Here is an 18,381-nt window from a genome sequence, read left to right on the forward strand (position 1 = left end):
GAAAAGAAAAATTTTAAGTAAATTCTCTATTCCAAGATAGAATAGGAAAAAAAAAGGAACAAAAAGTCACCCATGAGGCACTAAAATCAAAACCCTAGACAAAATTTATTGCTAGCTACAAATTTTTCAAGCATATTAAGATCTACTTAATAAACATTTTTAAACAATGTACAAATACAATAATTGACAAAACATTTTTGTTCAATGGATTACAAAAATTATCAGGGCTCATCTGCCACCTAAGCATACCCATTTTCTGATGGTTACAGCTAAAAAATTCCATAAAGACCACCTAAAATGAATAGGTTTTCAGACTGGAACTCCATATTCTTGAAGCAGGAATATTCTTGAAGGTAATATCTATATCTTCTTTTTTCTCTATAAAGCTTACATGGTATGTAACACAGGTCACATATAAGTCAGGCACTCAAAAACATGTGATGTAAATAACTGAGAAATAAGCAACTTCAAACTATTTTATACCAAGTCTTAAAATAATCTAATTATCCAAATACTACACTTGTATCCCAACTAATACAATCCAACATTTAAGTATTTTCACTCCAAAGAAACTGATTAAAATAGCATTATAAATCCTTTGAGCAACGATTTCTACGGAATTTTGAAATTTCATTTGAAAGCCATTCATGATGTATGAGTCACACTGAAGTCAAAGCATGCTGAGATCTGTTTTGCAGAAATTTTGAGTCCCAAGGACCCAGCTTCTAAAATGAACAATAGCCAGTGGAGACTCGACATTCTTTGTCACGTAAGTAGGAACATTAAAAGAGTCTCGAAGTCTATAGCAGGGAATTATGGAGGAATCGTTTGAGTGGCAGAATTTTACTTTAGTCAAGTGACAGGACTTGGCTATTCCATATATTAACATATTGATTCAAAGTTCTACAAATTTTTAAAATATTTAACAGTAGAAAATTTGCTTCTAAAAAAATAGTAAGAGAGATATAACTAACTTTATTAAAAATATCTGCATTATATAATAATGCTCTTTTCCCTATAAGAAGTTACCAGGATTAAGTACCACCAAGCAAATGTTCAAGTCATAAAAAGCACTAGTACTTTCAACAAACGTGTTACATAAGGAAAAAACCAAATTGATATAATACTTGAATTCATTAAATGAAATGCTCCATTGACCTCAAACTTAAAATTTTAGTAATGTTTATTAGCTATATTCTCCTCTTCATACATAAAACATTAAAATATAGCATATGTAGTAAAGATTCAGTTTTTAGTAATTTTCAATCTTGGAGACCAACAGGCTTAATATTTGATTGGTTTTCTAAATTTTCCACGATATCTTTCAGGTAATCTTCATCTTTTAAAAAATAAACATATAATTCTCTTTCCATTTGATGCAGTTTATTAGATGCCAAAAGTTTTCTTTTTGTCTTCACATCAGTAAGAATATCAGTAAGAAGATGATTTAGCTTATTCAGTTGAGATTCAACTTGATGAAACTGCCCCATTAACTCCTAAAAGGAAAATAAAAATGCTTTTAATGCAAGAGCTCTATTCATAACACCAACTATAAATTTAAAATGTAATTTACATGGAAAGAATCTAAATGATTTAATAATTGTTCCCACAATTCTAACAATAAATGAATCTCAATTAAAAATTCATAGTAGGTTTAATATAAAGTCTACATAAGATCAACTGCAACAACTTCTGTTAGACAATTGTAAGTAACTCAAAGCAAACTCTTATTCCCTGAAGAGTACTTTATACGTAAACTGTTCTGCATATTCATACATTCAACAAATATTACTGAATGTCTACCGTGTGCCAAGCACAGTTTTAGAGACTATGAATATAATAACGAACACCATCTCCTTCATGGAGCTTACATCCTGCTTAATGAAATCAAACCCTCTTTTAGCCGAATCTGTTTACTCTAGAGATAGAAGGTGCTGAGAAAGCCTTAAAACGAAGCAATTACCAGTAAAAAAAAAAAAATACCTCAACAAAAATCCTCATTTTTCTTTTTTCACATTGTTATAGAAGATAGAATTACATATGACACATTCAACAATCCTGACTTACCATGTAATTCTCCGGCTGAAGAACCTAGATATGCTGAAGGCTTCACATTTAATAAACTGAAATTCCTTACTTCCTAACATTTAAAGTAGTTTATTAACAAGTTTCCGTGGCTTTCTTATCAAGTATTCTACTCCTATAAATTTTCAGCCAGCATTACCAAAGAGGTTCTCAGAAAATCTGTAGCTCTAACCACCTCAACCTTCCACAGCTTCTCAGTGTGGTCCACGAGCATGGTAATCACCTAGGATGCTTGTTATGAATGAATACAAATTCTTGTACTTCACTCCACACTAAATTACTCAAACTCTGCAATAGGGCCAGGAAGCTACATTTGAACAGGCTCTGGTGATTCTAATGTACAAATTCAAGGATGACAGTTTAACATGTCATAAATGCCAGTTCCAGGGAGCAGTACTTCTTAAACCACATTTAAAAAAATAAAAATCAAGTAACGGGGCCAGCCTGGTGGCGTAGTGGTTAGGTTCACACACACTGCTTCGGTGGCCAGGGGTTCGTGGGTTCAGATCCCGGGAGCGGACCTACGCGCCGCTTATCAAGCCATGCTGTGGCAGCGTCCCACATAAAGTAGAGGATGATGGGCATGGATGTTAGCCCAGGGCCAGTCTCCCTCAGCAAAAAGAGGAGGATTGGCAACAGATGTCAGCTCAGGGCAAAACTTCCTCACCAAAAAAAAAAAAAAAAAAAAAAATCAAGTAACATCTACATTAAATGGTCTCTCTTTGAAGAAAAACTCAGTAAACTTGAATACAATGAGAAACAACAATCTCACCTTTAATTTTAATCTTGAAGATCTTAGTGGCTAAAATAATACTTCTATACTTAAAAATATTCAATTTCATTACTAATAAAAATGAAAGTTAAAATTGATATGGATGGCATTTTATACCTCATGGCTAGGGAAAAACATTAAATGATGATATCCAATACAGATTATAGTGAAATCACCATATTTTAGTGATTCGAGGATGCAATCTTTCCCATTTTAACATATCTGATTTTAACATATCTGAAATCAATATGCATTTTATAACCGAGAGCATCATGTGATTGTTATTGACCAGACACTCATAAGAAATGTTTTATCGCCAACATTTAAAAATTTTTTCTTTTATTGCAGTAAGAACACACATGAGATCTCCCCAATTAACAGATTTTTAAGAGTACAATACAGTACCGTTAACTACAGTCACAATGTTGCACAGCAGATCTCTAGAACTTATTCATCATGCATAACTGACACTTTATACTTATTAACAACTCCCCATTTCCCCCTCCCCAGGTCCTGGGAACCATCATTCTACTCCCCGCTTCTGAGTTTGACTATTTGAGGTATTTCATATAAGTGGAATCATGCGTTATTTATCCTTGTGACTGGCTAAGTTCACTTAGCATAATTTCCTCAAGGTTCATCATGTTGTTGCTTATTGCAGGACTTTTTTTTTTTTTTTTTGAGAGGAAGATCAGCCCTGAGCTAACATCCATGCTAATCCTCCTCTTTTTGCTGAGGAAGACCGGCTCTGAGCTAAGGACTTGTTTTTTTTTAAGCTGCATAATATTCCATTGTATGTATATACTACATTCTCTTTCTTTTCTTTTCTTTTTTTTTTTGCTAGGAAAGATTAGCCCTGAGCCAACATCTGTTGCCAACTTTCCTCTTTTTTTCTCCCCAAAGCCCCAGTACACAGTTGCACATTTTAGTTGCAAGTCCTTCTTGCTCTCCTATGCAAGCTGCCACCACAGCATGGCTACTGACCGATGAGTGGTGTGGTTCTGTGCCCAGGAACCAAACCCGGGCTGCCAAAGCACAGCACGCCAAACTTTAAACCACTAGGTCATTAGGGCTGGCTCCATACTACATTTTCTTTATCTATTCCTCCAATGATGGACATTTAAGTTGTTTTCACATCTTGGCTATTCAGGAAGTGCTGCAAGGAATGTGAGAGTGCTGATATTTCTTCGAGATCCTGATTTCAATTCTTTTGTTTAAGTATCCATAAGTGGGATTACTGGATCATATTGTAGTTCTATTTTTTAATTTTTTGAGGAACCTCCATACTGCTTTCCACAGTAGATGCACCATTTTGCATTCCCACCAACAGTGCACAAGGATTCTAATTTTTCCACATTGTCACCAAGACCTGTTGTCTTTGTTTCTTTGAAAACAGCCATCCTAACAAGTGTAAGGTGGTATATCTCATTGTGGTTTTGATTTGCATTTCCCTAATAATTAGTGACACTGAGCATCTATTCATACACCCGTTGGCCATTCGTGTGTCTTCTTTGGAGAAACGTCTATTCAAGTCCTCAGCCTATTTTTTAATTGGGTTATTCATTTTTTTGCTATCACCAACATTCTTGATGTATAGTGTGGAAAAGCACAGATAACAACTTTGAGTCAAATAATGAAGAATTGGACGCTGAGTTTGAAGCTTTAGAAATACCCTAACCATTTTAGTTTATTTTTTCCTTTTTAATATATACTCAAAATCTATGTCTACCTACCCCTAAAAGATATCTTCTAACTAGTATGAAATAAAAATTCTAAATAAAAGAGTATTGTGTCAGTCTAACTGAAAAAGTTTTTTCTTTCTTAGCAATTCATAAAATGATGATGTAACATATGATCAACGGTGTCTAGTAGACATTTAAATAGTGCTGGTGGCATTGTAAACACATACGACCCCTTTGGAAAGCAATATGACAGTATCAAAGGCCCCCTAAAAATGAGTATACCCAAGAAACCCAATAATCCTACTTTCAAGAATTCATCCAAATGAAAGTATCCAACAACAAAAAGCTATATACACAAGATATACATGATGTTGTTCAAGAACAAACAAAAGAGAAAAATGAAGACTATCAAAATATCCAACAATGGTGGACTGGTTACAGAAATTATGACACAGTAATTCAATCAATATACTGTAACATTAAAAATTAAGAAAATTATTTAGAGTGAAAATGTTTATTTCATAATGCTAAGTAAAAAGAAAGACTAAAAAAGATACATAAGTAAAGAAACCTTCCAAATACTAGCCAAAAGAAAGACGGCATAGAAATATTAATATCAGATGAAAGAATATTAAGACAAAAAGCATAATAGGAATAAAGAGGGTCACTATGTAATGTTAAATGGTTCAAGTCACTGCAATTTAAATGCACTAGGATAATAATTCACCACAATTTTAAACTTAGTTATAACTTATAAAACACTCAAATATAAAGAAAAAAATTGACAGAACTACAAGGAGAAATTTTCAAATCCACCATCATAGGAGCTTTTTATACAATTATCTAATAAATCAAGAAGACAAAATCAGTAATAGATTCTTTAAAGTAATCAGAGATATCACTTCACACTCATTAGGATGGCTATTACATATTTTTTAAAAAGGAAAAATAAAAAGTGTAGGCAAGGATATGGAAAAATTGGAACCTTGTGCATTGTTGGTGGGAACGTAAAATGGTGCAGTTGCTGTGGACAAGTCAGGCAGTTCCTCAAAAAATTAAACACAGAATTACTATATGATCCAGCAATTCCCCTCCTAGGTATATACCCAAAAGAAATGAAAACAGGGGGATGTGACCTGGTGGCGTACTGGTTAAGTTCGCACACTCCGCTTCGGTGGCCCAGGCTTCCAGGTTTGGATCCCAAGCACAGACCTACACACCGCTAATCAAGCCATGCTGTGGCAGCGTCCCATATACAAAATTGAGGAAGACTGGCAGAGATGTTAGCTCAGGGACAATCCTCCTCAAGCAAAAAGAGGAAGATCAGCAACAGATGTTAGCTCAGGGCCGATCTTCCTCACCAAACAAACAAACAAACAAAAAAGAAATGAAAACAGGGACTCAGATACTTGTACACCAATGTTCACAGCAGCATTATTCACAACAGCCAAAAGGTGGAAACAATCCAAGTGCCCACCAACAGATGAACAGATAAACAAAATGTGGTATATACATACAATGGAATATTATTCAGCCATAAAAGGAAATAAAATCCTGACATGCTAGAACATGGACGAAACTTAAGGACATCACACTGCTAAGTAAGACAAGCCAAAGACAAAAGGACAAATACTGTATGATTTCACTTATATGAAGTACCTAGAATAGGCAAATCCATAGAAACAGAAAGTGGAATAGAGGTTACCAGGGGTTAGTGGGGAGTTATTGTTTAACAAGTACAGAGTTTCTGTCTGGGATGATGAAAAATTCTGGAAACGTATAGTGGTCATGGTTTCACGACACTGTGAATGTACTTAACACCACTGAACTGTACACTTAAAAATGGTTAAAATTGTAAACTGTATTTTGTATATTTTACCACAATAAAAAAAGTATTTAAAAAAACCCATCACAAGCCTTCCTGTTCCAAGGAAAGGTAGGCTTGTTATTCAGATCAATCCTCCCACAGGAAAAAATATAGAAGGCTAAATGAACTATTTAAAAAATCACAAAATGAGTGGGAGAAAAAGTCCAAGGTCCACAGAAAGTGGGAAGTCAAAAAGGAGACCCTCTTCATAATAAGCTAAGAACCCAAAGGACACAAACAATCTTAAGATCAGGATGGCCCAGAAGTGGAAGAGCCCTTGGTTAGAATCACCTGGGTCCTCCAAAACTCAGACTTTGAACCTAGTTTAAGGTTCAGAACTGGTAGTGTCCACAGTGTCTAACAAAACAGACATGAAGGCAAAAAGCATTTAAGGATCACTTATTTCATAATAAGAGGCTCCTTCACCAGAAAGATAGTGATTTTAAATTTGTTTGCCTCAATAAATGGTGATGGGAAAATCTGGGTATTCACAGGAAAAAAAATAAATAAAAATAAAATTAGAACTCTATCTCACATCATACATAAAATTAAACTCCTGGTGGATTAAAGAATTAAAATTGATCAGCAAAACCTTAAGATAAAGTAAAAGGGACTATCGTTATGATGTTAACGACAAACCTTAACAAGATATAAGAAGGGCAAACCATAAAAAGTGATAAATGACATCAAAATTAAAATCCTAAAAAAAAAGCCAAAAACAAAAAAACAGTAACAAAGAAAAGACAAGCCACAAATAGGGAGTAAGTATACGTAACACATATAACTGACAAAGGGTTGGCATTTGAAATATATAAATAACTCCTACAAATGATTTTTTTAAAAAAGAACCTAAAAAACAGGCAAAGGAGATGAACAAGCAATTCTCAGAAAAAGATGAACGGCCAGTAAATAACTGAAAGGGGGCTCAACTTCCCTAATAATCAGGGAAATGCAAGTTACAACCCGAATGAGATGCTATTTTACATCCACAGATTGAGAGAAATTTATAAATCAGACAATGCTATGTGACGAAAAGGATGTGGATAAATAGCATCTCTTAGACACTACTGGTACAATATGACAGAATCACTATGAAAAACAATTTAATATACCATGTAAAATTGAACCTGTGATCAAGCAACTCCACTCCTGAGTGAGAGTGCGCGCATGAGCACACATGCATGCACAACTATGAGACATGCAACAAGACTATCTACAGCAGTATGATCTACAACAGCAAAAACTGGAAATAAGCTAAATGTCTGTCAACAGAACAGATAACTAAATTTTGGAATTTGATATAGTGGAATACTAACTATTTCTCTAAAAGAGAAAACTATGAATGAGCTACAGCTTTACATAAATCAACACATGAATCTCAAAATCATAATATTAAGAAACAAGTTACTTAAGAATATATCCAATATAATACCATGTATATAATGTTCAAAAACATATAAAACTAAACAACATACAATCTAGAAATATATACATGTAATAGAATCATAAATAAAACCAAGCAAATGATAAAATTAAGCATAGTAGTTACTCCTTGAAGAAGGGAGAGGAATGCTCTTAGGAGGAGCATGCTCACTAAGTGCATACAGAGGATTTGATGATATAGAATCATAAATAAAACCAAGCAAATGATAAAATTAAGCATAGTAGTTACTCCTTGAAGAAGGGAGAGGAATGCTCTTAGGAGGAGCATGCTCACTAAGTGCATACAGAGGATTTGATGATATAAGGTAAATCCCCTATTTGCCAGGCTAGGTGAAAAAAATGAAGGGATGGTTGTATTATTTTTTTAAAAGTTCTTAGCATAAACATTACATACTCTTTTAGTCTGAAATATTTTATAAATTTTTTAAATTTCATGTACACTGATCAAAACTAACTGAAAAATATATATGTGAACAAAAACTACAAGATATAAAAAAATACATTCTATATTAGTGCAATGGGATTTAGAGCAATATTTTCCTCATGTTAACATTTTCGTCAGTATCCTTTACAATGAACATTTTTAAAGCAATTTTAATTACTGTGGCAAGCACCCACCTGATCACTAAGCAAAAGCTGATTTCCTCCTTGATACAAAGCATCACAAAGCATGTCCACATCATTATTCAGTTTGGATAGAAAGAAAGAATGTTCTTGAGCAGATACTGCCAACTGATCTTGTACTAAAGAAACATCCTGTTTTAATTTCTCAGCCACTTCCTCCAGGTTTTCATGGGTTATAAACAATTCTTTTTTCTTATTCTCTCCTTCTAAAAGTTGATAAAGCCTAAAATGTGAAAATAAAAATTATAGGAAAAAACTCTCGTTAGTATAGTTTTCAAAATCCAATAGGGACATCTTTGAGGATAGCTAAAAACTTAAAAATATTAATGTCAGCTGCTAAATCAAGCAACTGAAAACATTCCAACTAAAATACTATCTCATTACAGAAATACATATTCTAATTATATCTGAATTCCCAGTTTTCCCATCTCCCAAGTTTTAGATATAAAATTCTTTTTTTACTTTAACTGCCAGTAGCCTACTTCAAACAAAGTACATTTCAGAGGTATCTCCCAAGAAAACACTTCTTTCACAGAACACAACTATGATGTCATAGAAATAGAAATGAACTTGAAACAGAAGACCTAGGTCTGAGTTCTGGCTGTTATGTGAAACCTAGGTCACTAACCTCTGAAATTTAATTTTCACATCTTAATAACCTATCTATTTTAAAGGATTGTGGTAGATTTAAAAGAGAAAAATTGAAAATATAAACTGTAAAATGTAAAAAGAGTAAACAATAAAGAGCTACATAAATAGTAATAGTAATCTTTCTACTCCAGTCTTGTCCATATTTGGTTGACAAATTAAATTCCTGATGAGCCATGAGGCCACTTTAAAACTTCAAACATTAATGGCAGAAAAATCCTACAGGGCAAATGGAAAAATGTGAGGCAGCACCTTCTACAAATACCTGACAAAAAGGGTCTGCTCTTTTTCTCAGAATTAAAAGATAGATATTATTTTAATTATATTAACAAGTTGCAACAGATTTCATAAAACTGGTTCAAGCCCAAGGCTGCCAATTTTGCTCTTATGGGATGTGACTACACAATTCCAGGGGGCACCATTCACATGGATCATGACGTCAATGCCACCCTCTGAAATCGTGCAAGGAGGCAGCCCTATCCATCCCCCTCATTTCATTAATAATAAAAGGATTAGATGATTTTCTTCTAGTCCTCAAGAAAAACCACGCGTAGGATCCAGATTTTTGAGGCCTTGACTACTTTAGCCCTCTAATTTCAGTATCCCCATACCATCAATTGCTTAGACATCCAGAAAAGGATGGGAGCTAGCATTCATTCTCACTGATTCACCTGACCAGACATGGAAATGAAGTCTTCTCCACTCTCTATGGCCACCTTCTCCAAATACAGTCAATTCTCTGCCCAGCAATATCTACCTACTGTACACCAAGCTATATTCAAACTCCTGCCCCAAATCTAAAAGAAAGCATCTAAATAGTGGTGCCTAAAGGTGAATAAGACCTGTGTATATTTATTCCTCCAACCCATCCTCGGGTCTAAAGTAGCTACTTCCAGATTTAACGTGAATGGAAAAGAGAGCAAAAAATTAAAAAGGAAAAAGAGGCATATGAAAGAAAAGTGGAAGAAGAGAATAGACAGGTCAAAATTGGAGTGCAAAGAATTTTTTTAAATTTCCACAATTTTAGTTCAAACTCGTCTCTAATATTTTACAACAAACAAAAGGAAAAATAATTATTCACTAAAGAAACAATGAAGCATACCTATGAGTAGAATAATCCTTGGTATCAATGGTGTTCCTTGGATTTATCTGCTGAGATACTGATGGGTCTGTTAGCATTTCTAATCGCTGGTGGAGCATCATATTACTTTGACTAAGTTCTTGAACCAAATTTTCAAGTTGACGATATACGTCCCAATGCTTTCTTAATTCAATTTCATATGATAACTGTAGAAGTTCAAATGATGCCTTTTGTTTTATCAACTGATTTAAAACTAACTGTTGTCTCGCTGTATAATAGTCTTGCTTAGCAATCTGCAGCTCAAAATCTCCCTTTACAACTGGCATATTCAATAACTGGGCATTCTCTTTTACCACAGCAGGCAAACTTTTGTCTTTTATATGAGTGATTTGTTCTTCAAGTTTCAGAATCTCACTGTTCAAACCAGAAATTTTAGCATCCAAATTATCTTTGCCAAGAGCCTACACAAAGAAAGCAATTATATTTCAAATTGTAAGTATAAAGTTGAAATAGTTTTAAAATTATTTTCACTTTCCATTTTAGGTTATCAGATAATATGTTCACTAATAAAAACTAATTTCATATTATCAAAAGCCAAAATCAGAGTTTAAAAAGGAAAGTATATACTAAGCTAAGAGTAAAACCAGTATGAAGTGCTAAATCTTAATGCTATTACTACAACACATATACAGTAATGGCTACCAAAACACAGATTTTGTCATGCTTGTCTTACTCAATAAAAATTATTAGCACACTACTCAATGAATGCAAATGTATGCTTAAGTTTTTCTTAAAATTAAAAAATCTCAGTAGCTGATTTTAGCACTTCTACACAATGACAGGACTTCATACACTATTCCAAAGTTCATGTCAGTTACAGAAACTAACTTGGTGCTGTATTCAGTTTCAGAAAGGTTGTATTTTTACTCAACTATCTAGTGGTTAGGTTACCAAGAACGCAAGCTTTCCAAGAGTGCAGATGGATATTCTGCAATACATCTATAAATTCTCAACAAAGAATCAGGGTTCCAGTCCACTGAACTGGATCTCTGACTTCATTAGCACCATGCTCCAGTCAGAGCAAACAAGGCAGAATATGCATAATACAGCAATAAGGCTCTTTACCCATACATCATAAAAAAGGAAATTTCAGTGTCATCTGTATCCGAACCAACATAAATTTCAAATTCAGAATGCGAAAGTACTTCTGCTTAAAATTAGCTAGATAATGTGGTTGGGGTTATAATTACTATTTCTGCCCTCCACTCAAACGAGGATCTATTTGTATGAAACACTGACACACCACAGCTAAGCGGTGAACAAACAGAAAACAAGAAATCTAAGTAGTTATTACATCCCCCTTTCTAAAGTACTTTAATATCAATATTATATCCTCTATTACTAACAATTATAATATGAATCCAGTCTCATTTCTTACGTTTACCTTGCTAGTGAGGCTATGAAGATTCTCCTCTGCCCATTTTATACTTGACTTCATGCTCAAATTACTTGCTTTCAAGTGAATTAACTGATGTTGAGCACAAATGTATGCTAGCTGCAGCCTAGCCATCTCTAGCCGTCTCTCCTCAAGGATTTCTTGATTATCACAAATAGATGGTGACTGTATATCTACAAGCTGAAAATTTTCTTCATTTGAACTTTCAACTACTTCATGTATACCCTGAAAGAACTGTTTTTTGGTATACAAGGTTAATGCTGCTGTGCTTTGCTCTTCTTGGCTTAGATATTTTTCCAAGGAAAACTGAGATAAAAACACCAGTGGATATTTCCCTTGACCCAAATCAGAATGTCTGAAGAACATCATCAATTTTGTAACTCCATCAGTAAGAGCCTGAAGTTCATTACCGATCTTAGTATTCATAGCATTTACAATTCCTTGACTCTGCTTCAGCTTTTTAGTGGCTGCTGCTTCTTTAACATTTAACCTCAGAGACTTGTGGCTAGTTACTGAAGCCATCAACTGGCATTTATTACGTCGCTGAATTTTTAGGTTCTTTAATTTCTGCAGAGTTTGAATCTCATCCTCTAACTTCTCTAGCTCTTTGTCATCCAGGATAGGTGTCTTCAAATCAGAAGTTTTACAGGTTTTAAGAACTTCATCCAATGCTGCTCCTTCTAGGATGGGCTTGCCTGATTTTTGAAGAATGCTAAATGCTTCCAATTCTTCTTCAGACAATATGTTCTGTTCATTTACATTCCCACAAAACCACTTCAAAAATGATTCATCTTCAACAGTCTCAAATAACCAGTCAAAATCTTCCCCGTTAAGAATATCAGCTTTGGGATAATCAATTTTTTTTAATGTTTCCACAAACTCTTTTCCACAACTCATGGTTTACCCAGATATTTTGTAACTGATATGGTTTTACAGTGTTAATATTTAAAAAATAAATCCAAATACAAACAAAACTAATTTTATGTTAAGTCCATAGAGAAGAGGAAAAAATATTTTTAGGATCTATAACGATATCTCCTGGGGGAGGAAAAAAACAAGTATTAGACCACAAAGAAAGGCGACTATATTTTTAAAAGGACAATATAGATAAATATCACATGATATTTGGGAACTATCTACTCCAGAGATAGTTATAGCTGAAATGTCTGGTGAAGATAAAGAGAAGCAAAATAAACAATTAGGGGATTATTTACAATACTGCAACAATAATGAAAACCTAAAACAAGAAAATCTTATTTTTTCCAAAAACAAAGTGGTTTAAAATACATTATATATTTCATACAGCAACAGTTCAGTTTTTAACTCAAAATAAATGGATCTAAACAAGTCCAAGCCATCATGTGGCTAAGCAGCCTCTTTTCCCTGCTCTTCCTAAGCAAGAAAATAGAAATGAATATGGTAAGTTTTTCGAGGAAGACTCAACTGAAGACTTACCTCAAGGCCTCAATGAGCATCCGCCATTCACGCAAGAATCAACGTCCAGATACGACCAACCTAACGCAGAGAAAATCAGGGTTAAGGTTTAAGAACGACCCTCAACGTGAGAAGGGCCAAAGAACCAGCAGTCACTAAGTAAAAATATTCCAGTCATTTGTTATTCTTCAACAAACGCACCACTGAAGAATCCACGATGCCTTAACTACGAGAACTTCAGTGACGGTGACAAGTCGTACTGACCAACTGACCATACGTGACACATTCGAGGCAGAATGTCTTTTGTGTAATTCAGTTATGACACGTATGCATGTTAATAAGATACATCCACAAAGAAATCGGCATGAAAGACAGGCTGCACGAGCCCCAGACTGGTGACAGGCTCGGCCGAGCTCAGGAGTATCCGCTCACGTCCCACAGCGCCTCAGGGCCAGAGCGCTCCCGGGGCTCCTCCCTCACGGGCACCAACCCCCGCCACTGACGTCCCACCCCCACCAGAGCCCCGCCCCCCGCCTCTCTCGCCGGCGCCCCTCACTGGAGCCCCGCCCCCCGTCTCTCTCTCCCTCCCGAGCCCCCTCCCTCAGTGGCGTCCCGCCCCCACCGGAGCACACCCCCGTCTCTCGCCGGCGCCCCGCCCCACTGGCGCTCCGCTCCCACTACATCCCCCCCGTGCCCCCGCTCTCTCGCCGGCGTCCCCTCCGCCACTGGCGCCCCGCCCCCCCAGAGGCCCCCCCCGCCCCCGACACTGGCGCCCCGCCCCACCACAGGACCCCCGCCCCCGACACTGGCGCCCCGCCCCACCACAGGCCCCCCGCCCCCGACACTGGCACCCCGACCCTCCAGAGGCTCCCCCCATCCCCGCTCTCTCGCCGGCACCCACTCCCTCACTGGCCCCGTCCCCACCAGAGCCCCCCCTCCCTCACTGGCGCCCCGACCCTGGCCCCCTGCTCCCTCGCCGCAGCCCCGCCCCTCGCCCCCAGCCCCTGACCCCGGCTCCTCGCCCCGCGGGCCGCAACTGCGCCGCGCGGACGGCTCCTCGCGCGCCTGAAAGGAGTCTCCAGGGGCGCCCGGAAAAAAGAGGCCGCTAGGCGATCGGCGCCGCTCCTACAGCCCCACGCCCCACGCCGCCAAGCACTGTGAGGCCACCGCCATTCACCTCAAGGACCTCAGTCCGCACCCCCTCAACAGCCCGCCACCGCGCTCCGCGCCTCGCATTGCCTCACGGGAGCGCGCGCAGGGCCAAGGCGGGGCCCGCACGACGACCGTCTGCGCAGGCGCGTTGTAGGAAGAGGCGGGGCGGCGAGGGCGGCCTTTGGGGCGGAGTTGAGCGGGGTCGTGGGCGGGTCGCCTGGCGGCGAGGGTCGGCCTTAGGCTGCCGGTGTGGCCCTGGGTCCTTCCTTGTTCCTCTAGACCTGTGCTGGGCCTCCACGGCGGGCTTCTCCACCCAGTTCAGCTTTCAGATGTGTTTACATTCTGTCCGCCCGGTACCCCAAATGCCCTCTAACAGGGCTGTTTTTAGGGGAAAGCCTACCCGAGGTCAGGAGCACGAACCCGAGCCAGCTCCCGGCCCTGTCGCTCGCCTGCTGCGTGACGGGGCAGCTCTCGGCCCGGTGCCCTCTTGTGTCGCGTCCTAGACGGTTTCGATGACCGTCCCCTTTGAGAAGTGCTGGGGCTGAACGAGCTCATGGATCTAGAGCAATGGGAGCAATGCCTGGTGGTCTTAGGGCTTAGCTGTTATTACTCGCCTTACTATCTCTTACAATGAACGTTATTTTGCAAAAGCACTTAATTCCCAAGCCCTCATCTGACCACTAAGCAAAAGCTGACTCCCTCCACAATACCATTTTCAAAATATAACTTTTAAAAAGTTGAAAATATAACTTATATTAACAAAGACTGGATACGCGTCAAAGACAGATTTAACTCAAGGTGAAACGTGGTTTCCAAGGAGGATGCCAGAACCACGACGTGTGTAGTCAATGAAAAAAAGAGTGCTGAAATTAGGTTGCAAAGTTCGATGCAAATCTGGTTGATGCCCACAGTCCAATGACACCAAATGATAACTTTGAAGTTGTCATTTGTATTGGACAGAATTCATTTGCATATCTACCAGACAAAAATCATTTTTTACTTACCAATCCTTTACAAATTAACATCTAAATGTGCAAAGTCTGGGGTCCTGGTCACTACTACATAGTACTCCCACGACCCCCAACATCAAATGACCCTAACGTGGCTTGTTAGACAATGTCCTAGTCTAGTGTGACATTGGAAGGGCAGAAGTCTTTCTGGACAGTTTTTCTTATTCTTTTTAAGAGAAAAAAGAATGTTCTAAGGCAGATACAATGAATTAATCTTGAGTTGAAGATACATACTAGTAATTCTTCATTTCTTTTACTATTTTATCCTCCCCTTCTAAAAGTCAATAAAGCCTAAAATTATCTGAAAAACAAACATTACAGGGGAAAAAACTCACAAAGTGCTGCGGCCTGAAACCAGGGGGGATGGACCCAGGAGGAGAAAGTCCTGTTGGTTAGCTGGGAGGCCAGGTTAGAGCCCCTGGACCGGAGGGCTCCCTTGGCCCAACGAGGGGGTGGAGATGGGGCCGGTGTGCAGCATGGGACGCCAGCCGAACTGGCTTATGGGGAGGAAGTGGAGGCTGTGCAGGCAGCGCCTTCAAGAAGTTTTGCTGAGGAGGCAAAGATTGAGGGAAAGAGAGAGAAGGGGCAGAATGACGGGAGATGAGGGGGTGGGAATGCAGAGCTGGGGGGAGGGGTTGGGTTTTGTTTTGTTGTAAGATGGGAGGAACTTGGGGATATTTATAGACTGTGAGGAGGAACTCAGAGGAGACAGAAGTAAAGATGCCAGAAAGAAAAGGGGCTGCTTTATAGAAAGATCCACAGGGGACAGGAGAGTGAGACCCTGAGCACATGAGGCCATTCTAGAAACCCACTTGTGTAGTGACTCCCACGTCATTTCCTGGGCCCACAAATTCTCCATGTGAGTTTGAATTATGACTGTAGTTATTTGTTTGAAAGATGTTTGCAGGGCCAAAAAAAGCCATAAAAATGTAAAGTAAAAATCGCAATGGGATTAGCCCCCCGAGTAAAATGACAAACATAATAGGTTTAACTATACAGACTTAGGAAGTTTTCTTTGGAAACTTGACTTCTTAGGGCATTTTTGCACGTGGAATTTAAGAAAGCAAGTACATTACACTTACTTCCAGGACAAGCTTCCTTTCCTTCAATCGAAATTGTTGGAGGTTTTAGTGGAGTGCTTAATGGAGTCAAAAGATAAAGGGTACCCAGGCATGAATCTTCACTGAGAAAGTCTATGAGGATAGAATGGACTAAACAGAACTGTGGGCAGCAAGTGTCCTTGTGGTTGTCTTTTTCTCCTTTTTTTCTTCCTGTAGGAATTTTTTTTCTCCTATTGGTATTAAGAAACATATCAGATATATTTAAACTGTAGTCTGATGTTAAAGATCATTTTGTTTCCAGATGTAGTTTTCAGTGATGGCGGCGGGACCCCATGCTTCAAGTCACGGGGAGTGAGGAGTTTCTAAGCAGAGGACTGACATTCTCAGACACATGTTAGAAGCTTGATTCTGCAGTAACAAAAGTGACACACAGGTGGCAAGAGATAGATGCAAGGAGGCTCCCATGTATTGGAGAGAGGAGGAGCGAGCCAGCTCAGGGCGACATGTAGGCATGCAGGGGCTGCCTTCAGAACAGAACCCTGGGGCTGATGGACAGAGAGCAAGTCTGGCTGACTCGGCTTCCAGCTGAGCAAGACAGTGGCAGTTTTTCCTATTAATCTTTCCTCTTCAGAAGAAAACAGAAGGCACCACCTATGCTGCAGGGCTTGAGGAGGGTGGGAGAAGAGTGAGTTTGTCTTCCATCGAGTTGACATTCATGTGACAAAGGTGAAAGCTCAGTCCTCAAACTCAGGACCGGGTTGGGGTCAGGAGCTCACCAAGATGGCCCAACAAGGGGTCGGGGGAGTTTTGAGGCTGTGCTTAGAGGGCTGTGGGAGGAAGGGGGCAGCAGAGGGGCCTGGGAGCGGGGAGGGTCTCAAAAAGGGCCTTAGGACAGGATGAGGAGGCAGAAGGCCATGAGGAAGGAGGGGTTGAGAGCCACTGCTAGCTAAACAGGCAAGTGGCAATAATCCATTTACATTCTGGAAAGATCCTTGTGGGGCTGGTGTGCAAGGCGCCTGGCCTGGCTAGGGACTGGAGGAGAGGTAATGGCGTAAAGAGGGCCCTGCGGCTGATTAGCCCAGGTTAGACCAGCACCCGATTTGGGAGGCCATAATCCCTGCAAAAATGTACCAGGAAGGGGCATAGGAGACTCAGGGCCCACTTCCCAGAGGTGGTGGCCCAGCTGAGGAGGGGGTGGTGAATGCAGAGGGATGGAGGGAAGCAAGGGTGGGAGTGGGCTGAGTTGAAGACATAGGAGCCGATGGGGAGAGAGCAGGCACCTTGGTTAATCCTGGAGGTGATAGGGGGCAACAAGACCACCAAGGTCATTCTGGCTGCCAAGAAGAGCAGGGGCAGGAGGGTTGAGACAGAGGCAAGTGTCCCACTTGGGGGGCACTAGCTGCAATCCAGGCCCGAAATATGGAGATGGAATTTGCAGCAAGAGGGTCTTCCCAGAGGACCAGGGTCAGGTCCCAGGCCCACTTGGGGACAGTGGGTACCTACCCTGAGCCTCAGTTTCCTGTCTGTGAGATGGGCCCAGTGTGAGGACATCAGGGGCTAATTATGTAAAGTGCTTACTTAGCACAGCTCCTGGAGCCCCCATGCCCTCAATAAAAGGTGGTGGGGACTTTAAATCATAGGAGTATTTGGAATTCAAATGCCCCATTTACATTCACACCCAAATCCCCAGTGTGGCTAGGAGGACCTGGCTGCATTCCCAGGAGGAATTCCCTTGTTTTCTAGGGGTGCCCCCAGGAGCACTCACACAGGTTCAAAGAGCCCAGAGGACTGCTGCCTGCTTCAGGAGGGAGGTGGCACTCAGATTCCCCTCCTGGGGTCCCTGCAGGTCCTCTCCCACAGACACCCCAAAAGACACCTCCAGGTCTCACTGAGCCATCCCCAGTGTGCTATGGTCACATGGCCATAATGGCAGCCCCAAGCTCCCAGAAAGCCCTGCTCTGGCTGGCCAACTCTCCATCACTTGAGGTGGGCATTTCCTACCCTGGTTGCCCTCTGCTGGGGCACACTTTCACACCCCCACCCCACACAACATGTCCTGAGGACAG

General features: G+C 39.8%; 1 protein-coding gene across 15 annotated transcripts in view; it reads right to left on the reverse strand.

The window, feature by feature from the left end:
- The window catches only part of LOC131409410 (HAUS augmin-like complex subunit 3), a 186,069-nt gene extending 171,728 nt beyond the window's left edge, over positions 1-14,341 (reverse strand). For 5 of the 15 annotated variants that reach the window (XM_058546563.1, XM_058546562.1, XM_058546561.1 and 2 more), the window contains exons 1-4: positions 13,114-13,526; positions 11,647-12,696; positions 10,224-10,663; positions 8,468-8,696 (exon numbers count right to left, since the gene is read on the reverse strand). In XM_058546563.1, coding sequence (XP_058402546.1) covers positions 8,468-8,696; positions 10,224-10,663; positions 11,647-12,555 — 1,578 coding nt within the window. In that variant the 5' untranslated portion in view covers positions 12,556-12,696; positions 13,114-13,526. The other 10 variants (XM_058546567.1, XM_058546565.1, XM_058546568.1 and 7 more) reach the window with 6 other exon arrangements.
- Positions 14,342-18,381: the final 4,040 nt, after the last annotated feature.

Source organism: Diceros bicornis, chromosome 8 (assembly GCF_020826845.1).
Source record: "Diceros bicornis minor isolate mBicDic1 chromosome 8, mDicBic1.mat.cur, whole genome shotgun sequence".
NCBI lineage: Eukaryota > Metazoa > Chordata > Mammalia > Perissodactyla > Rhinocerotidae > Diceros > Diceros bicornis.